Genomic DNA, 16736 nt, shown 5'->3' with positions numbered 1-16736 from the left:
GAGTCTCCCTCTGTCGCCAGGCTGGAGTGCAGTGGTGTGATCTCGGCTCACTGCAACCTCCATCTCCTGGGATCAAGTGATTTTCCTGCCTCAGCCGCCTGAGTAGCTGGGATTACAGACACGTGCCACTGTGCCGAGCTTTTTTTTTTTTTTTTTTTTTTTTTGAGACAGAGTCTCGCTCTGGGCAATGGCGCAGTCTCAGCTCACTGCAACCTCCATCTCCAGGGTTCAAGCGATTCTCCTGCCTCAGCCTCCCGAGTAGCTGGGATTACAGGCACCTGCCACCACACCTGGCTAATTTTTGTATTTTTAGTAGAGATGGGGTTTCACCATGTTGGCCAGGCTGATCTCAAACTGCTGACCTCATGATCTGCCCGCCTCAGCCTCCCAAAGTGCTGGGATTACAGGCATGAGCCACCACGCCCAGCCGAAACTTAATTTTTAAACAAACATGAAAAGTGGATGTCGGGGTGACTGGACTGAATAATAATAATGACAATGGCAACGCAGCAGCAGCTCACATTTGCGGCACTGCTTGGAGTTGCTTAAAAGTCCACTCCTAAAAGGCACCCAAGAAATACTCCTAAGGGCCAGGGACGGTGGCTCATGACTGTAACCCTAGCACTTTGGAAGGCCAAGGCGGCAGAATCGCTTAAGGCCAGGAGTTCGAGACCAGCCTGGGCAACAAAGCAAGACTGCATTTCTACACAAAATACAGTTAGCCAAGTGTGGTGATGTGTGCCTGTGGCCCCAGGTAATTGAGAGTCTGAGGTGGGAGGATCACTTGAGCCTGGAAGGTTGGGGCTGCAGTGAGCCATGATCATATGATCACACCACTACACTCCAGCCTGGTAACAGGGTGACAGTCTGACTCAAAAAAAAAAAAAAAAAAAAAACAAGATTCCTGGCCAGGTGTGGTGGCTCACACCTGTAATCCCAGCACTTTGGGAGGCTGAGGTCAGGAGTTGGAAACCAGCCTGGCCAACATGGTGAAACCCCGTCTCTACTAAAAACACAAAAATTAGCTGGGCGTGGTGGTGAGCGCCTATAATCCCGGCTACACGGGAGGCTGAGGCAGGAGAATCGCTTGAACCCGGGAGGTAGAGTTTGCAGAGAGCCGAGATTGCGCCACTACACTCCAGCCTGGGCAACAGAATGAGACTCTCTCACACACACGAAAAGAAAAAAAGAAAGATCTGTAAGGAAGAGTGCATAGGGCTGCGCACTGTACTGCTGGTAACAGAAAAAACAGAGAATGGACCCCAGTGTCAGCGTTGGGGTTGCAGAGACCCTGTGGCTGCCGGAGAATCGGGCAGAACCGTCAGTCCTGCCGAGGAGCCTCACGGATGGGGTGGGAAAAGCAAGCTTCACAGGAAAGCCTGTGCCCCAGCCACGGCCTCAATTCTCCGTGTGTTGTCACCTATACCCACAGGCTGGTTATTCACGGATGACTTTTGCCAACCTGTGGAAGCCACCTCCGGGCGGGCCTGCAGGGACCCGGGGCCATAGCAGGAGGGAGTGGACAGGTTGGGGAGATGGCCATGAGGCCTACAGAGGACGCACTCGGCGGTCTCTGCCACCCATTTGAGTATGTGACGGTGTGACCCTGACCTCTCCCCACCATCCTGATTGTCAACAAAATCCTAAAGTCCCCGCCCCCCCCCAGGGACTGGCGTTCCTGCAGGACACTGTGGTCTGGTGATAACGCCTTTATTTACATTACTGCATGTGTTGCATTATGTGACTGAAACACCCACCCCTAAAGCCGCTCGGCGTTTATTTCTGTGTTAAGGCGTTAAATCACTTACCATGGTCCAGGCGGGCCCCCACGCACAGGGGCGGGGGCAGCTGCAAGCTTCTGGGGGACACAGGACAAGGTTCCGCCAGCCAGGTGGGAAGGTGGGGCAGCGGCTGCCACCCTCCAACCGGAGGACACAGCGAGGTCCCCCTGCTGGCCGACTGCAAGGAAGCCCCGGTGTGGGGTCCTGCAGGGAGCATCTCTGGGGTCCATGGCCTCCAAGCTCGGAGCTGCTGCAGGGACACCAAGGCCTCCTCCGTCCTGCACAGGGCGGGATCCAGCTGGCATTTCCTTTCCCATGTGAATCCCCCTCCCCCTGCACCCCCAGTCCCTCCTCAGCAGGACTGTAGGGCCAGGGCTGGGGATTTTATCTGCACAGAACTGAGAGGGGATCCCCCAGGCCCCCACTTCCTTGGCCTCCCAAAGATGAAAAACTTCCATAAGAGCTTTCCTCCTTGAACAGTGTCAGACAAGTGGTGTTTTTTTTGTTTTTTTTTTTTTTTTTAAGATGGAGTCTTGCTCTGTCACCCAGGCTGGAGTGCAGTGGTGCAATCTCGGCTCACTGCAACCTCCACCCCGCCGAGTTCAAGCGATTCTCCTGCATAAGCCTCCCGAGTAGCTGGGATTACAGGCGCCCGCCACCATGCCGGCTAATTTTTGTACTTTTTTAGTAGAGACGGGGTTTCACCATGTTGGTCAGGCTGGTCTCAAACTCCTGACCTCGTGATCCTGCCTCAGCCTCCTGACCTCAGGTCATCCACTGCCTCGGTCGCCCAAAGTGCTGGGATTACAGACAGGCCTGAGCCACCGCGTCCGGCCTAGTGGTGGGGTTTCAGGGCGCTCTGCTAACAGCCATAGGCTTCACAGAAAGCACCCCGCCTGGACCCGTTCCCTCCGTGAGGCTGTGGGGTAGGGCCGGTCCCAAAGTTGCGCTCTCATCCTCCACGGACACGCACGGTGCCTGTTCCCAGCCCTGCTTCCGGCTGGGTGCTGGGGACAGAAGAGGCTCTGGTCTGGCAGGAGAGCTCGCTGTCTGGCCGGGCACATCTGTCCCGGGACCTTATTTCTGAGCCACTGGTGCTGTCGTGGCTGGGAGATGCTGAGTGCCAAGGGAGCGCAGGCCTGGTCGGGGTCTCGGCTACTTCTCTCGGTGGGGAAGCAGGGACAGTGACCCCAGCAGTCCAGAGTCGTGTGAAGATCGACGTGGCCCGTAGCTGGAGCCCGGAACCAGGAGGGAAGCGGGACCAGGGGCTCGTGGTGGCCCCTGGGCCACGCTGACGCTGGCTGGGCGCCCGCTGGACGGAATCCCAGTTAACAAGCCAGCCCTGCACTCCTACCTTGATGCTGATACCCAGATTCAGAGGTGGACAGGCAGGTGCCCGCCATGGGGGAGGAAAGAGGAGGCGCCTGCTCCCAGAGGCCCCACCTCAGGTCACGGCCACCACAGGTCAAGAGGACGGAATCACAGCCAAGCAGGGATGGTCTCCATCCTCTTCCAGAACCCCAGTGGGCCCTCGGGTCATGCAGAACACAGCCAGCCAGGTGGATCCTACCAGCTTGGCATTAATGGGACGACGGACGAACAACAGCCACAGCATCATAAGAGCCTGGGTCAGCCGCCCACACACCCATGCTGGGACCCCGTGAACGCCAGTCGGGGCTGACAGGCCACTGGTCCACTGGGCAGCAGCCTGAGGGTGCACAACCCTGGGCACCACCCCAGACCTGACCCACTGGAAGGGCCTAGCCCACATCTCAGGCAAGCCTCTGCCACATCCACAGCAACCATGCTCCAGGCACTGGCCCTGGGCAGGGTCTGCCTCCCCACCCCTCCCAGGGCTCCGGGTAACTAGACTGGGCCTAGGCCACAGCGTCACCTGGCTGTTGTCTGTTCCAGCACCCAGGGGCCCACCCTGGGGTGTACCAGGTGCAGGTGACACAGGGTGGACCAGAGATTCAGCCCCCAGGCGCCTACCCAGGAGAAGGCTGCTGCCGAGCTCCAACAAGTGTGTCCTGGAAAATACACAAAATGGAGAACGGGAAGTTGGCTCTGCTCCCAGGTGGCCTGGCCCTGGGCCATACCAAGTGGGAGGTGGGGAGAGCATGCGTCCTGGAACAGAGCGCTGGCCTTCCCTGTCACCGCCCTTGCGGGGTCCTCCCGGGTCCCAAGAGCAGGGGGTGGTGGGGAGAGGTCGAGGGTAGAAGTTGGCCTGAGAGCCTGCAGCCTGAAGGCCCAGACTCAGTTTACCCCATGTGAGGGGGGCAGGCTGAGGGAACACAGACACGTACACTGCAGGTGTCTGGGAGCCCTTCCGAAGCCTCGGCTCCGAGTTTGCAGCAGCTTGAGAATGGGGCTGCCTGAAACCAAGGTCAGCATCGCCCACAGGGAATATCCACAGCCCGCACGGCGGGAGGGGTGGCCCCAAATACGGAGATTTCCAAAATCCTCTTCACCACAGTGTCGTGTGGAACTCGTACCACGTGGATCATCTGAAGTTGTCAACTATTTTAAGATGAGAATTTCATCTCAGTTTGATCTATAAATCTAAGCATCTAAGCAATCTCATGGCCGGCGCGGTGGCTCACGCCTGTAATCTCAGCACTTTGGGAGGCCGAGGCGGGCGGATCACAAGGTCAGGAGATCGAGACCACGGTGAAACCCTGTCTCTACTAAAAATACAAAAAAAATTAGCCGGGCGCGGTGGCGGGCGCCTGTAGTCCTAGCTACTCAGGAGGCTGAGGCAGGAGAATGGCGTGAACGCGGGCGGCGGAGCTTGCAGTGGTGAACCCAGGCGGCGGAGCTTGCAGTGAGCCGAGATCGCGCCACTGCACTCCAGCCAGGGGGAGAGAGCGAGACTCCGTCTCAAAAAAAAAAAAGAATCTAAGCAATCTCAATGTTTTCAAAGAAGATCACCACAGTGGGAGAACCAGATAAACTTGCCTGCTGTTCAGGAGAAAAAAAGAAATGTGCAAAATAATGCAGGGAGGTGGGGCCTCCAGACAGTGGGTCATAAAGACAATGGGGTTCTGGAAAACTGGGATAAGAGTCTAGAGACAGATGCGAATCCGCTTGCCATAAAGACAGCACTTCAGTGGGGAAAAGAATGCTTTTTTGGGAAATAAAGTTGGGACTATTTAGGGAAAAAAGTTTTGCTTCCTACCTTACTTCTTACCAGGAATACTTTCTCTTTTTTTTTTTTTTTGAGACAGAGTCTTGCTCTGTCACACAGGCTGGAGTGCGGTGGCGCGATCTCTGCTCACTGCAAGCTCCGCCTCCCGGGTTCTCCTGCCTCAGCCTCCCGAGTAACTGGGACTACAGGTGCCCGCCACCACGCCCGGCTAATTTTTTGTATTTTTAGTAAAGACAGGGTTCTACCGTGTTAGCCAGGATGGTTTCGATCTCCTGACCTCGTGATCCGCCCACCTCGGCCTCCCAAAGTGCTGGGATTACAGGCGTGAGCCACCGCGCCCAGCCTTACCAGGAATATTTTCTAAAATTATGTGTAAACATTTAAATATATGAGGGGGAAAAAGAAAACAACACTAAATTTCCAGAAGACAACCTCAAATGTTTTATAATCTTACAGAGGAGAAGATATTCCTGAGATGACACCAAAATGCAGGAGCCATAAAGGGAAAAAAACTAATGACCAGTAACAATTTTAGATGCCTGGCTTATAGAAAAAAAATACACACAAAGTCAAAGACCTAATGACAGACAGAAAAAACAAACGCTTCTACTAGACAAAAGGTGAATTTCCTTAATCTGTAAAGTGCACCTAGAAACCACCACCATCCACCCAACACAAAAATGAACCAAAAAGATAAAATACAAATGGCTTTTAAATAGTCAAACGTTTATAATAAATATATTTTCCAATCTCGAAATAATTATCAGTGGTAACAATCATCAACGTAAAATAGACGTGACAGGAGCATTACGATGTTTCATTATACTTACAGGAAATACAACTAAAGCTACAGTGAAACACTATCTCACGCCTACCAGGTCTACAAAATCCAGCTTGGGCAAGGTGTCACTGGCCCCCTCTTACATGCTGGTGGGGGAGGGCAATTTGGTACCACCCCTTTAGGGGCCTAAATAAAGCCCCTAGCACTTCTGCACCAAGGAATTTAGCCTAAGAAAATAGTCCGACTTGGGCAAAAAAGGATTTGTACAAGGAATAGTCAAGTTAGCATTGTTCGTTATAAAAGTAAAGACCCTAAATTTCCACAGGAAAGGGGATAAATTCTGGAGCTATAAAACTCCGTTTTCGTGTTAGTCCCACCTGTATCTGAACGTATGGGCGCCCCCTAAGCTACATTAAGCATAAGGACCCCAAGTAAAGAAACTGACCTTTTGCAGAAACGCATGTACATGTTCCTGCATAGACTTTCTCTGTTGACACGTAAGAAACGGGTTTCTCTCTGCCCCAGGGGAGGAGAACTGGGCCTCGGAGGTTAGGACTGGGAAAAACACATCAAGTCTTCACCAAACACCCTTTCAGGCTCCTTGAATTTTCTACCCTGTGCACCTGAACACACTTTTGTTCTCTTGCAAGCAGTTGCTTTGCACTGGCGGCAACGAGGACACGGCGGAGTCCCAGCTCGCAGGGAGCTTAGGTTCTGACGGCGTCAGAAGACAACACGCTCTGGACGAGCGCAACGCCCAAGGGTCAGCGGCAGCAGCGAGCAGGGGGCACGGGATGCGGGGAGGCTCTTCGGAAGGCATGAAAGTCAGACGTGTTCCGAAACGTGAGCCGCGCTGGGGGGCGCGGCGCACGACCCGGGACAGAAGGAGGCCACTGCGGTCGCAAGGTCTAGGCCGTGCAAAGGCCCCGTGGGCAGCCAGGAGCCCAGGCATTCCCTGCTCTAGCGAGGTTTCCTTCCGAACGTCCGGTCGCACCGCTTCCCATGGAACGGCGGGCGCTGCCCCACAGCACCGACCCCGCGGCGGCCTCCACGCGCCCACGAGGAACTTTAGGCCGAGGGAAGGCGTGGGAGGGGCCGGAAACGGGCAGGGCCGAAGCGGACGGGTCCCTGGCTGGGTCCCAGCGGCCGCCACTTACCACCAAGACCTCCTCTTGGTCCACAGCCTGACGCCAGCCACCGCCGCCATCGCCACTTCCGCACGCGCGCCGCCACTTCCGCTTCCGTCAGTGACGCGGCCCCGCAGGTGACGCGGCGCCCTTCTCTCGCCCAGGCTGAAGCACCGCCCTCTCTTAAAGGAGCCGCGGACTAGAGCTACTTGGAGGCAGCTTGGGGTCCCGGCCTCGCCACCGCCTGGTCGCGCGACACAGGCTGAACCCTGCCCAATCGTAAGGTGGACGACAGGCCACCGGTTCCCGAGTCCTCCCAGTCCTAGGGCTTCTGCCCTAGAGGTCGTAGGAACTCTTCTCGTGACCCCAGCTCCAGGGTCGGCTCCCTCTTCCAGAGGAGACCCTTGGGGCCCAAGCACCTGCCACCGCCCTCTGCTGGACCCCAGCTTCGCCATCTACAAAAGAAGCGGCCTGCTTGCCCGAGCTCTGGGGTCCGTCAAGCGCGGCACCTCAGGACCCAGAGTGCCCTGTCCTGGCCTCTCTGCAGTACGACTGATGGGAAGCTGTCGAGGGGGCGGTCCCACGATGACAGCAGGGCCCCCACGCCTGGCGTCCTCATCGCGCCCACCCAGCAGAGCTCACCAGCCTCCGCAGGAGGTAGGCAGGGGTCCTGGGCTCAAATGCTGCCCCGACCCATCACCACCCAGGCAACCAGCTCCCTAAGGGCCCCCCGGACTAGACCGAGACCCACCCCGCTTCCACAGAGGATAGAACTCATACAGGGGTCCGTGCCAATCTTTCCTGGGGACTCAGGGGCGAAACCTGGGAACCCCGGCCCCCTTTCGAGCTCGCTGAGCCCTCGAGAGAGTGAGCAGAGCCATGAAAGGAAGGAGAGCAGTCCTAAAATTTTAAATCTTTAATTTCCGTTTTCACGTATTTTCTTCTTGCTTCCAAAAGGAAAGGAGTGCGTAGCTCTGTTGCCTGTACATCGTCCACGGCCCCTGGGTCGGGGCGGGGTCCCCTGGGCTGCCCGGGGGTCCACATGCAGCCCCTGGGGGGCCGGCGCGGGGTGAGGTCCAGGGGCCGCCTTATTGCTGAGGTCCGGCCGGTTGGGGCCCCGGCCGCCGCTAGGCGCGCTGGCTGGGCAGCTCCTGGGAGATGAAGCGGCGCAGGCGCTCCAGGTACTGGCTGTAGAGCTCGATGTCGTTGTGCCCGGCGCCCTCCACCCACAGCGGCTCCACAGCCTTGGGGCAGCGCTCGTAGAGGGCCAGCCCGTGCGAGAAGTCGATCACCTCGTCCTCCGTGCCGTGGATGATGAGCACGGGCGACGTGATCTTGGACACCTTCTCGATGCTGCGGGACGGGCGTGGGGCGGGTGAGACCTCGCGCCCAGTCCGGGCCCCGCCCCGCCCCCGTCCCAGCCCCGGCCCGCTCACTTGGGGAAGGCGTCGAAGCAGTAGGTCTTCTTGGTGTCGGGGAAGGCGACGCGCATGCCCGAGGTGAGCGGTGAGTGCAGCACCACCGCGGCGCACTCGTAGCGCGAGGCCAGGTCCACGGTGGGCACCGTGCCGATGCTCTGCCCGTACAGGATGATGCTGTCCGGGCTGATGCCGTACCTGGCGGCGCCGGAGCAAGGTCAGCCGCGGCCTCCGACGCGCGCGCACCCTTCCCGCCGGCGGGCGTCCCCGGGCCCAGCTCCGGATGCGACCCTCCAGTCTCCCCGCTCAGCCAAGTCAGTGGGTCAGGCCCACGCTCCACACCAGTCCCGAGGGCCTCCCCCAGCCCCCAATCACCGCAGCGGTGGGCGGAGCCAGCGGCCCCGCCCCATTCCCTGGCGCTGCCATTCACTGGCGTTTCCTCGCCAGGATCTGCAGGGATCCCGACTACGGAGTGACCCTGGGGCTGGGGTAGGGGAGGCCCTGGCGCCTCTCCTCCTCCTGGTCACCCCGAGGCGCACACTGGGAAGTGTGTGCCCCCCATATCCTGAATGTTTCACGCTTTCCTGTCCGGGTTAGAAAGCCGTTCCTAGTGCACTGGCCCGGACAGGGGATACTCTTCCTCCCTGCAGCCCTTGCCCACCCCCTTGGCCATGAGGAATTCAGGCAGCTGTGTCCCCAGATGTCTCCACCCAATTTTGGACTCTCAGAGTCCCCACACCCAGTGAGGTGCCAGTGCAACCCAGGTCAGCATCAAGGGTGGTGGCTGCGGGGGTGGCACCTCCGCCCACCAGCACCTTCCCTTGGGAGTGGACAAGTCCTCGGCCACCTCAGCACCACCAGCTCCCACCCAGGGCCACCCCCACCCCCAGGTCACTGGTGTGCGGCCCCTGGCCCAGCTGATCCAGCACCAGTTCCAAGCCCTCCTCGTCCCCAGTCCCAACCATGCGGGACCCGCCTGCCACCCTGCCCATGCCGGGACCCCACAACTCTCCCCCCAACACGCTCCAGGCTCTGATTCCAGGCAGCTGCCCTCCTGCGAGGCAGGAGCATGGGCAGGTGTGCGTCCCGTCTGCCTGGCATTCGGACTCCACCAGCAAGCCTGTCCCTGTCCCTGGCCTGGAACCCCAGTCTCCTGGCAGTACTCCAGCTCAGCACTCACCCATGCCCCAAAGGGTGCTGCCTGACTTGTGCCTGCGGGCCCAGCTCTGCCCCAGCCTCCCTGGCCTGCTCCCTAGCAGCCATGGCCAGTAGTGTGCTGAGTCAGCCCAGCCGTCACCTGCTCCAGGCAGGAGACCCCAGCTGCCACCTGGATGTCACCACTCAAACAACAGAACACATCCCCAGTGGAGGCCCTGGGCACACTCTGGCCTCCCCCTCACAGCTCTGGGCCTAAGTTCCTGCAGGACAAAGCAGCAGCAGGACAGACGGCCGAGCAGACAGAGCTCAGAGCTGGCCATGGCAGGTGTGACTCTGCCAGTGCCCCGGGCAGTAGACAGGAGAGGCCGAGGAAGCCGCATGAAGCGGTGGTCGGTGTCAGTGCCCCACACTGCCGGGAGGCCCCCAGAGCCAGGGTGGTGCCAGGGTACCCAGCTCCCAGGCCCACAGCAGGGACTGCCTGGGATATCGCCAAGGCAATGAGGACCCCACCTCCCCAGGGCCTCTGACTTCTCAGAGCTGCGCCTGGTCCCTGCGGGAGTGGGTCAGACCAGTGGGCTGGGCAGGGCCAGGACGAGACAGCCCCAGTGGGTGGTGAGCAGGAAAGGCCTCCAGAGGCCCACCCGGGTCTCCTCGTCGAAAGCAGCACCGGCCTGGGCAGTGTTCAAACACCGGTGAAGAGCCCAGGCAAGCGCAGGGCTGGGGACCTGGATAGCCAGGAGGGCTGGATCTGGAATCAAGGCTGGCCCAGACCTTGACCCTGCCCTGGGACCACCAAGCTCCACAGCCACAGGGCCTCATGGGCCAGGCCTCGGGACCTGGATGCAGCAGCCTCGCCGCACCTGGCCCCAAGTGCTGCCTCAGCCGATGGGCTCCCAGCCACATGTGCAGACCCCCAAACACCACGAACCCCTCCCGCCAGGTGGCATCCACGCCCCTGTGACAAGCTCAGCCCCTTCCCATCTTCAGGCCAGGGGCTCCCAGGAAGCCTGGCTCCACAGGCCAGGGTGTGGGAGGACCGCCTGGCCACACCTCGGCCACGTGGAGGCGGCACCCACACACCCGAGCTCGCCTGTCTGGCTCTCTGGCCCTGTGCGTCCACTGTGGCTCCCCTGCTGCAGGGCCACCCACCTTCCTCCCAGGGAAGCCCGCCCCCCGGCCCAGTCCCCTCTCGCGTGTGCCCAGGCTGAGCTGCCTCCAGGGCTGCCCTCACCTGGTGCGCAGGGCCTGCCAGGCGGCGTCAATGTCAGCATAGAGGTTCCTCTCGGACGGCCTGCCCGAGCTGGCACCGTAGCCGGAGTAGTCATAGGAGAAGATGTTGCAATGGAGGCGGGAGCCCAGGCCAATGTAGAAGCTGCTCATCTGGCCCAGGTCCACAGCGTTGCCGTGCGAGAAGAGGACCGTGTACCTGGGGCAGGCCGGGAAGGGCCGTTCACATCCTCATTCCCAGCGCCCAGCTGCAGGGCAGGAGGACGCGTACTGACAGCCCACCCCGGTGGCCAGCCATGCCCAGCGCCTTGTTGACTCCCCTCCCAAAGGGGCCCGAAGCCAGCGAATGGACAGGGGAGGCTACGACAGCACAGCTCCATCTCCGGGGGTTCCCCATGGGGAGAGAACAGGAGAGCCGGCAGGGGTACAGGCAGCCTGGGCTGCAGAGAGGCCAGCCAGGGAGCCTCAGGACTCCCATCTGTGAAGCGGGACACTGGGACCATTGGTCACATCCTCTCTCTGGGCAGACGCGCAGTGTGTGCCCGGATGCTGCAGGTCTCGCTGCCCTGGAGCCCTTCCTCCTGGAAGAGCCGGGACCCCCGGGGATGGAGCACACAGGCCCACCTTTCAGGACCTTCCCAGGGAAGACCGTGCTGCTGCTGGCAGGGCTATCTGCCCTCCCCTCACAGAATGGTGTCCTCACTGTTGGGAACAACTGGACCCCACCCCTGCCCCCAACAAGCAAATGCGCCCAATCCCTGCTCACATTCACGCAGCCCCTCCTGCCCCGCCACCCTGCCCAAGCCCCGAGCCCGTGCTGCAAGGCCTGTCTGCTTCCCAGCACGGGAGCTGCCCCAGGTGGTGCCAGGAGCAGGCGGCCAGGCTGGCCCTACCATGGACTGCTTCCTCCAGTTCCCCCAGGACCCTGCCCAGCCCAGCCAGAAGGTAAAGGCTCGCCCTCTGGACTCAGATCTGGTCAGAACCCCACCTGGCAAGAAGGCGGATGTAGGTCAGGGCGGCCCCTGTGCCCCACCCCAGCAGGCAACCACCAGGGGCTGGGTCGCTGGAGTCGCCCGGCCTGCCCAACTATGCCAGCTGGGGATGGCCTCCCTGAGCCTGGTATCCTTGTCTGCGAGAGGAAATCGCTGGAGGGATGAGGCCAGCCCGGCCGGGGACACCACCCATGCCAGCTGGATGGCCCTTCATAGCAGGCTCAGGCCCTCTGGGGCACCACCAACCACACCAAGCACCCAGGGCAGAAACGGGAGCCCCAAGAACAGGGTGACCCAGCCCGGGCGCGGCCACAGCTGCTCACCTGGCACCAGGCACGCAGCGAACATACATGCAGGAGACACGGTTGCCGCGGGCGCTCTTCGTGGGGAAGACCTCGATGGTGTCCAGCTCGCGCTGGCTGTACTGGAAGTCGGCACGCTCCGTCAGGTGCAGCTTCCAGCGCCCGGGTGCACCCGAGGAGGCCCGCAGGGTCCCCAAGGGGGCGGCCCCGGCCCCACCAGGCCCTGACTCGGGTTCAGGCACCAGGGAGTAGGTGGCCTCCGGCGGCAGGAAGGCGAGCTTGGCAGCGATGCGGCCGGGGCAGGGCGGGCAGCAGAAGAGGCAGCAGAGCTCACTCAGCGACAGCCCGTTCATGGCGGGCGCCGCCCGGGCCGGGCCTCCACCGGGGCCCCCGCCAACAACGCCACCCGGCCTGGCCCAGCAGGGGAGGGGTGGGGGTGCTCCGAGTTGCGGGCAGGGGGGAGGGCGCCCCCCCAGCTACCGCCCCAGACAGGAGCCCCGTTAGGAGGCCAGGGCCCAGCCCCATCGCGGTCCAAGCCGAGCCCCAGGGAGCCTTGCGACCACAGGTCTCCATGTCGTGCCGTGGGAAGCCCTGCGGGGGAACAGTGGCATGTGGGGTCCTTTGGGGGTGCCACGGTCCAGCTGGGCACCCCCGGTAGGTGGGGCATCCACCCGTGCCAGGGGGCGGCATGGGCCCAGGGCCTGTCCATCCCATCCCCTCAGCCCTCCCCGCGGCCTGTCAGGCACTGCACCCTACAGCTCAGGGAACCCCAATTCAGCCCCCTCTCCACGGGATGAAGGACCCCCCACCCTCCCTCAGCTGGCGATCACCACCTCTTGCCATGTGAGCACAGCCTGGGCATGCAGGGCACGCAGGGGATATGACCCCAGCCCCGCCCACCCCCCAAACGTGGGCTCCAGCACCAGGGAAACCCCATGCACCAGGACTCGGTCCGCACTGCTGCCCACTCCCTCCCCAGCCCATCTCTGCCACCCTACGGGTGATGGGCCGCTGAGGCAAGGACAGAGCTCGGACTCAAGGGACCGAGGAGGGACCTGAACAGGCCCCACTACGTGAGCGCGCACAGGGGCCAGGCCCCACCGGCCTGCGATGTCTGGAGACAGAGGAAATATAACAAACAAAGGCTCTAGAAACAAAGGCAGGATACATCCCAGGCTCCCAGGGCCCTGAGAGCGGCGACAATGGCTCTTCTCTGTGCTGGGGCCAGGCCTGCTGAGGGGCAGGGGAGGCGGGCTGGGGTCAGGGGGTCCTTCTCCAGAGCTGATTTAGGGTTCCGTGACCTTTGGCAAGTCACTTGCCCTCCTGAGGCCTCAGTGTCCTCATCTATAGGCGCAGACACCACATACCCCACAGGAAGTCAAGTGAGGGGGGAGGGGAGCGAAGGCGCCTGATTCAGAGTAGAAACTCGGACCTTCTTCCTTGCTGCAGAACGTCATGAAACGCATTAAGTCGACAACAGCTAAGTTGCTAAAGCAAGCACAATAGTGTAAGGAGCTGCCAACAGACAGACGTGAAGAAAACACAAAGGTCTAAGGCGTCTATCTACCGACCACGCTTCTCCTTCAGACGGGAGCGAGGAGGGAGACACGTTCACAACTCAATTTCAGCAGCAGAACACCCTGGAATGCTGGGCTTTTGGGTCACAGCACGAGAAAACCGTGGGGCCAGGAAGATGAGGCTCAAAGGCAGATGTGGACACAGATGGACACGCAGGCGGCTGCAGGCGCCACAGACACGGCTCATGGGGACACCCTCACCACCAAGGAGCAGCCTCAGGCCCGGAAACACACCTGCTCCCTCAAGACCTGTGTGAGACCCACACGTGCCCGTGAGCCGGCCTCACGGGCACACGAGGAGGAGAGGAGAGAGCTCTGAAAGCCAGGGTGGGGCAAGGATGGCATCACAGCGTCCCCCAGACTCCCAGGCGGGAGGCAAATCTCACAGGCAAGCACTTCTCAGGGGGGAGGCGGACTGTCATGCTGGTTCTGTTTCTCAGATGGAGGCAAATCTTCCCCCCGGGACACCTGTCAATGTCTGGAGACAGTTTTGGGTGTCGCCACTGGGGACTGGGTGGAGGCTGCTTAGCACGCTGCAGTGCCCAGGACAGACCCACCCCAAAGAATGATCAGGCCCAACATCCACAGCATTGAGGTTGATGTCAGCTTTTCAACATATTCTCAAAGAGGTCCGGGCCCTATCGGTGCTGCCCTGCTGGTGCCGGGGGCTTGGAGGGCCCTGCAGTTTAGGTGGCATCATGCAGCTGGGTCCTGAGAGCCCAGTGGGCAGTAGCAGGCCCCTGGAGACCCCAGAGACCAAGGGGCACACCAAGGTGGCCAGGGCCCCATTAACCACGCCAGAAACAAAGATGCTATCCTTGACACCTCCTTCCACCCACCGGATCTGAGCCAGTCCATCACCAGCCCAGTGGCTCTGCCTGTCTCCCATCAGCCACCGCCCGGTCCCCGCCTCCATCACCTTTCACCAGAGCTACAGCAACACCCTCGCTCCTTGCTGATCACCTGCTCCAGGACATTCTCCCCCAACAGCCAAACAATTGTTCAAGACACAAATGCAATGGTGGCACTTCCCTCTTGGGGTGTCCTGGGGGCCTCCCATTATTCTCTGGATAGAGATCAAAGTCCTCCCCACAGACTGCCAGGTCTGCATTCCGGCTCAGGCCAACCTCTCCAGACTCACTCATCTCACACCCTGCCACCCCTGGCTCTCCTAAGACAAGCCACATTGCTCCTTCCTGCCTCTGCTCCCCTGCCGGGAACTCCCTTCCCCAACCTCACTAAATAGCCTTGCCCATCCCAACCACACTTTGCACCTTGCTGCCAACAACGCTCTCAGAGTCCTCAAAGCTGGGACAGGACCCCTTATACGCTCTTTTCACAGCTTGTATTTTTCACACATTCGGCCAGATCTCCCCCCACCCCCAAACCAGAAACTCCATGAGAGCAGGACCATGACCTGCCACTCACTAAAGGAATGGGCAGGTGGTAAGCAGCAAAGAATTAGGGAGGAAACACAGGAGGAAAAGAATCCCCAAGGTCCGACAGCTTTGACAGGGAAAGTCTAGTCTCCTCTCCTCTCCAGCCACAGGTACCTGGAACCTCCCTAGTGTCATTAATGGGCATGGACTGCGGAGTGCAAACCCGGACGCTTCACTGACTGAGCACACACCCTTGACACCCTGAATCCCACCAATTCCGTTCCCAAGCACATAACTGGGCAACCCTCTGCGAGCTAGAGGTGTTCTGAGGACCAGTAAGCAACCAAGCAGCCAAAATACTGGAAGATGACCTACATATGGGAGACGATGACGGCACCTCACTCAACCAGTCAGGGTGGGAATCCCGCCTGGGGGGAGGTGCGGCCATATCACAGGGCAGATAAACGGGCCAGGTGACAGGGGACGGGACAGAGGGACAAGCAGGGGCAAAACCTCAGAGGTGACAGAGCAGACTCCTGGCTAGAGCAGACCCTGGGAGGAAGAAGTGAGCAGATGGGTCCCAAGAGAGTCTGGGACGGGTGAGGTCGAGCCCCCGAGAGCCCTGCTGCGGAGTTTGCACTTCATCTTGGGAGAAATGGCGGGGCCACGGAGAAGTCCCGAGCAGTGGATGGACAACACAGGAGAAGGGCTGCATCCCGGAGAACGGACGCGAGCGGAGGCCGGGAAGCCTGCCCAGGAGTCAAGGCGGCAGGAAGACGCCTGACAAGAGAAACAGCAACTGGGAGCTGCTTGGGAAGCGGGGCTCGGCAGGGCCCCTGGGAGCTGCCAGGGGGGCCCAGAGGACGAAGCGGTTGTAGGGCTGGGGTTAGTTTCGGGGTAAAAGAGCGGAGTCCACGGCTCGGAAAGGCGATCCCCGAAGGCAGGGGCCGCGTCCGCAGGAGGGTGGGAGCGCAACCCACGTCGGAGAGCTGAATGGATGGGGACAGGGCTTTCCCAATCACAGACGCTCACCCGCGGTCCCTGCCCCTGCTCCGGGCTCCTCGGGCAGGACCCGCGGCAGCCCTGGGACTGCAGGGGAATCGGGGGCGTCCAACTGGGCTGCCAGGCCCTCGCGGCCCGGCCAGGGTCCCCAAACGGCCGCGGCCGGGACCGAGGCCACCCCGCGCGGCCGCGCCCGCCCCTGCCCGGCACTCACCACCTCGGCCCGCGCCCCGGGGCCCCAGGGCCGCGCTCCATGGCTCCCGGCCGCCCGCCCGTGCGTCCGTCGGTCCCTCTGCGCCCCGGCCCGGCCTCCTGCGCCGCCACCGCCGCAGCTCCCCCGCGGGCGGAAGTGAGCCTCGTTCTCGCCACCGCCCCGGAAGTGACGCGCAGGAGAGCGCGGGGGGCTGAAGGAACAGAGCGACCGCGGGACTAGCGTTCCGGGGGCGGGGCCTGGTCTCAGGGGGCGGGGCTGATAGATCGACGGGCGTGGTCTGCAGGTCTGTGGGCGGAGCCAAACTCAGGTTTCATTCACTTGGGGACTCGGAATAGCTTGAGGCCAATGAAGTTCTCGCCTCGAAAACAAAATTTATAGGGATGCCAAAAAAACTCAGACATCAACATTTAGAAATGTTTTAAAATATTTTTATTTCTGAGACGGAGTCTCGCTCTGTCGCCCAGGCTGGAGTACAATGGCGCAATCTGAGCTCACTGCAACCTCTGCCTCCTGGGTTCAACCGATTCTCCTGCCTTAGCCTCCCGAGTAGCTGGGATTACGGGTTCCCGCCACCACGCCCGGCTAATTTTTGTATTTTTAGTAGAGAGGAGGTTTCCTCATATTGGCCAG

At 60.8% G+C, this 16736-nt stretch overlaps 2 protein-coding genes across 2 annotated transcripts in view; one reads left to right on the top strand and one right to left on the bottom strand.

Annotated features, from left to right (window-relative positions):
- Positions 1-16736, top strand: part of ADAT3 (adenosine deaminase tRNA specific 3) — an 87911-nt gene that overhangs the window by 44349 nt on the left and 26826 nt on the right. The gene's annotated exons all lie outside the window — the stretch shown is intronic.
- On the bottom strand, positions 7739-16296 carry ABHD17A (abhydrolase domain containing 17A, depalmitoylase). The gene is made up of 5 exons (XM_050770685.1): positions 16107-16296; positions 11956-12525; positions 10645-10839; positions 8274-8453; positions 7739-8190 (listed from the first exon to the last, which is right to left on the bottom strand). Exons 2-5 carry the CDS (start codon positions 12285-12287, stop codon positions 7965-7967), a joined length of 933 nt encoding a protein of 310 aa, XP_050626642.1. The 5' UTR covers positions 12288-12525; positions 16107-16296; the 3' UTR covers positions 7739-7964.

Source organism: Macaca thibetana, chromosome 19 (genome assembly GCF_024542745.1).
Source record: "Macaca thibetana thibetana isolate TM-01 chromosome 19, ASM2454274v1, whole genome shotgun sequence".
Lineage (NCBI taxonomy): Eukaryota > Metazoa > Chordata > Mammalia > Primates > Cercopithecidae > Macaca > Macaca thibetana.
This window is presented reverse-complemented; position numbering and strand designations above follow the sequence as displayed.

Bases quoted from the DNA above. Each gene is read 5' to 3' on its own strand.
- ABHD17A (XM_050770685.1), bottom strand. From the start codon at position 12,287: ATGAACGGGCTGTCGCTGAGTGAGCTCTGCTGCCTCTTCTGCTGCCCG. The intron at 10,840-11,955 runs GTGAGCAGCTGT...GGCCTGCCCCAG, and splicing joins CGCTGCGTGCCTGGTGCCAG to GTACACGGTCCTCTTCTCGC. The intron at 8,454-10,644 runs GTGAGGGCAGCC...CGGCGCCGCCAG, and splicing joins TGGCAGGCCCTGCGCACCAG to GTACGGCATCAGCCCGGACA.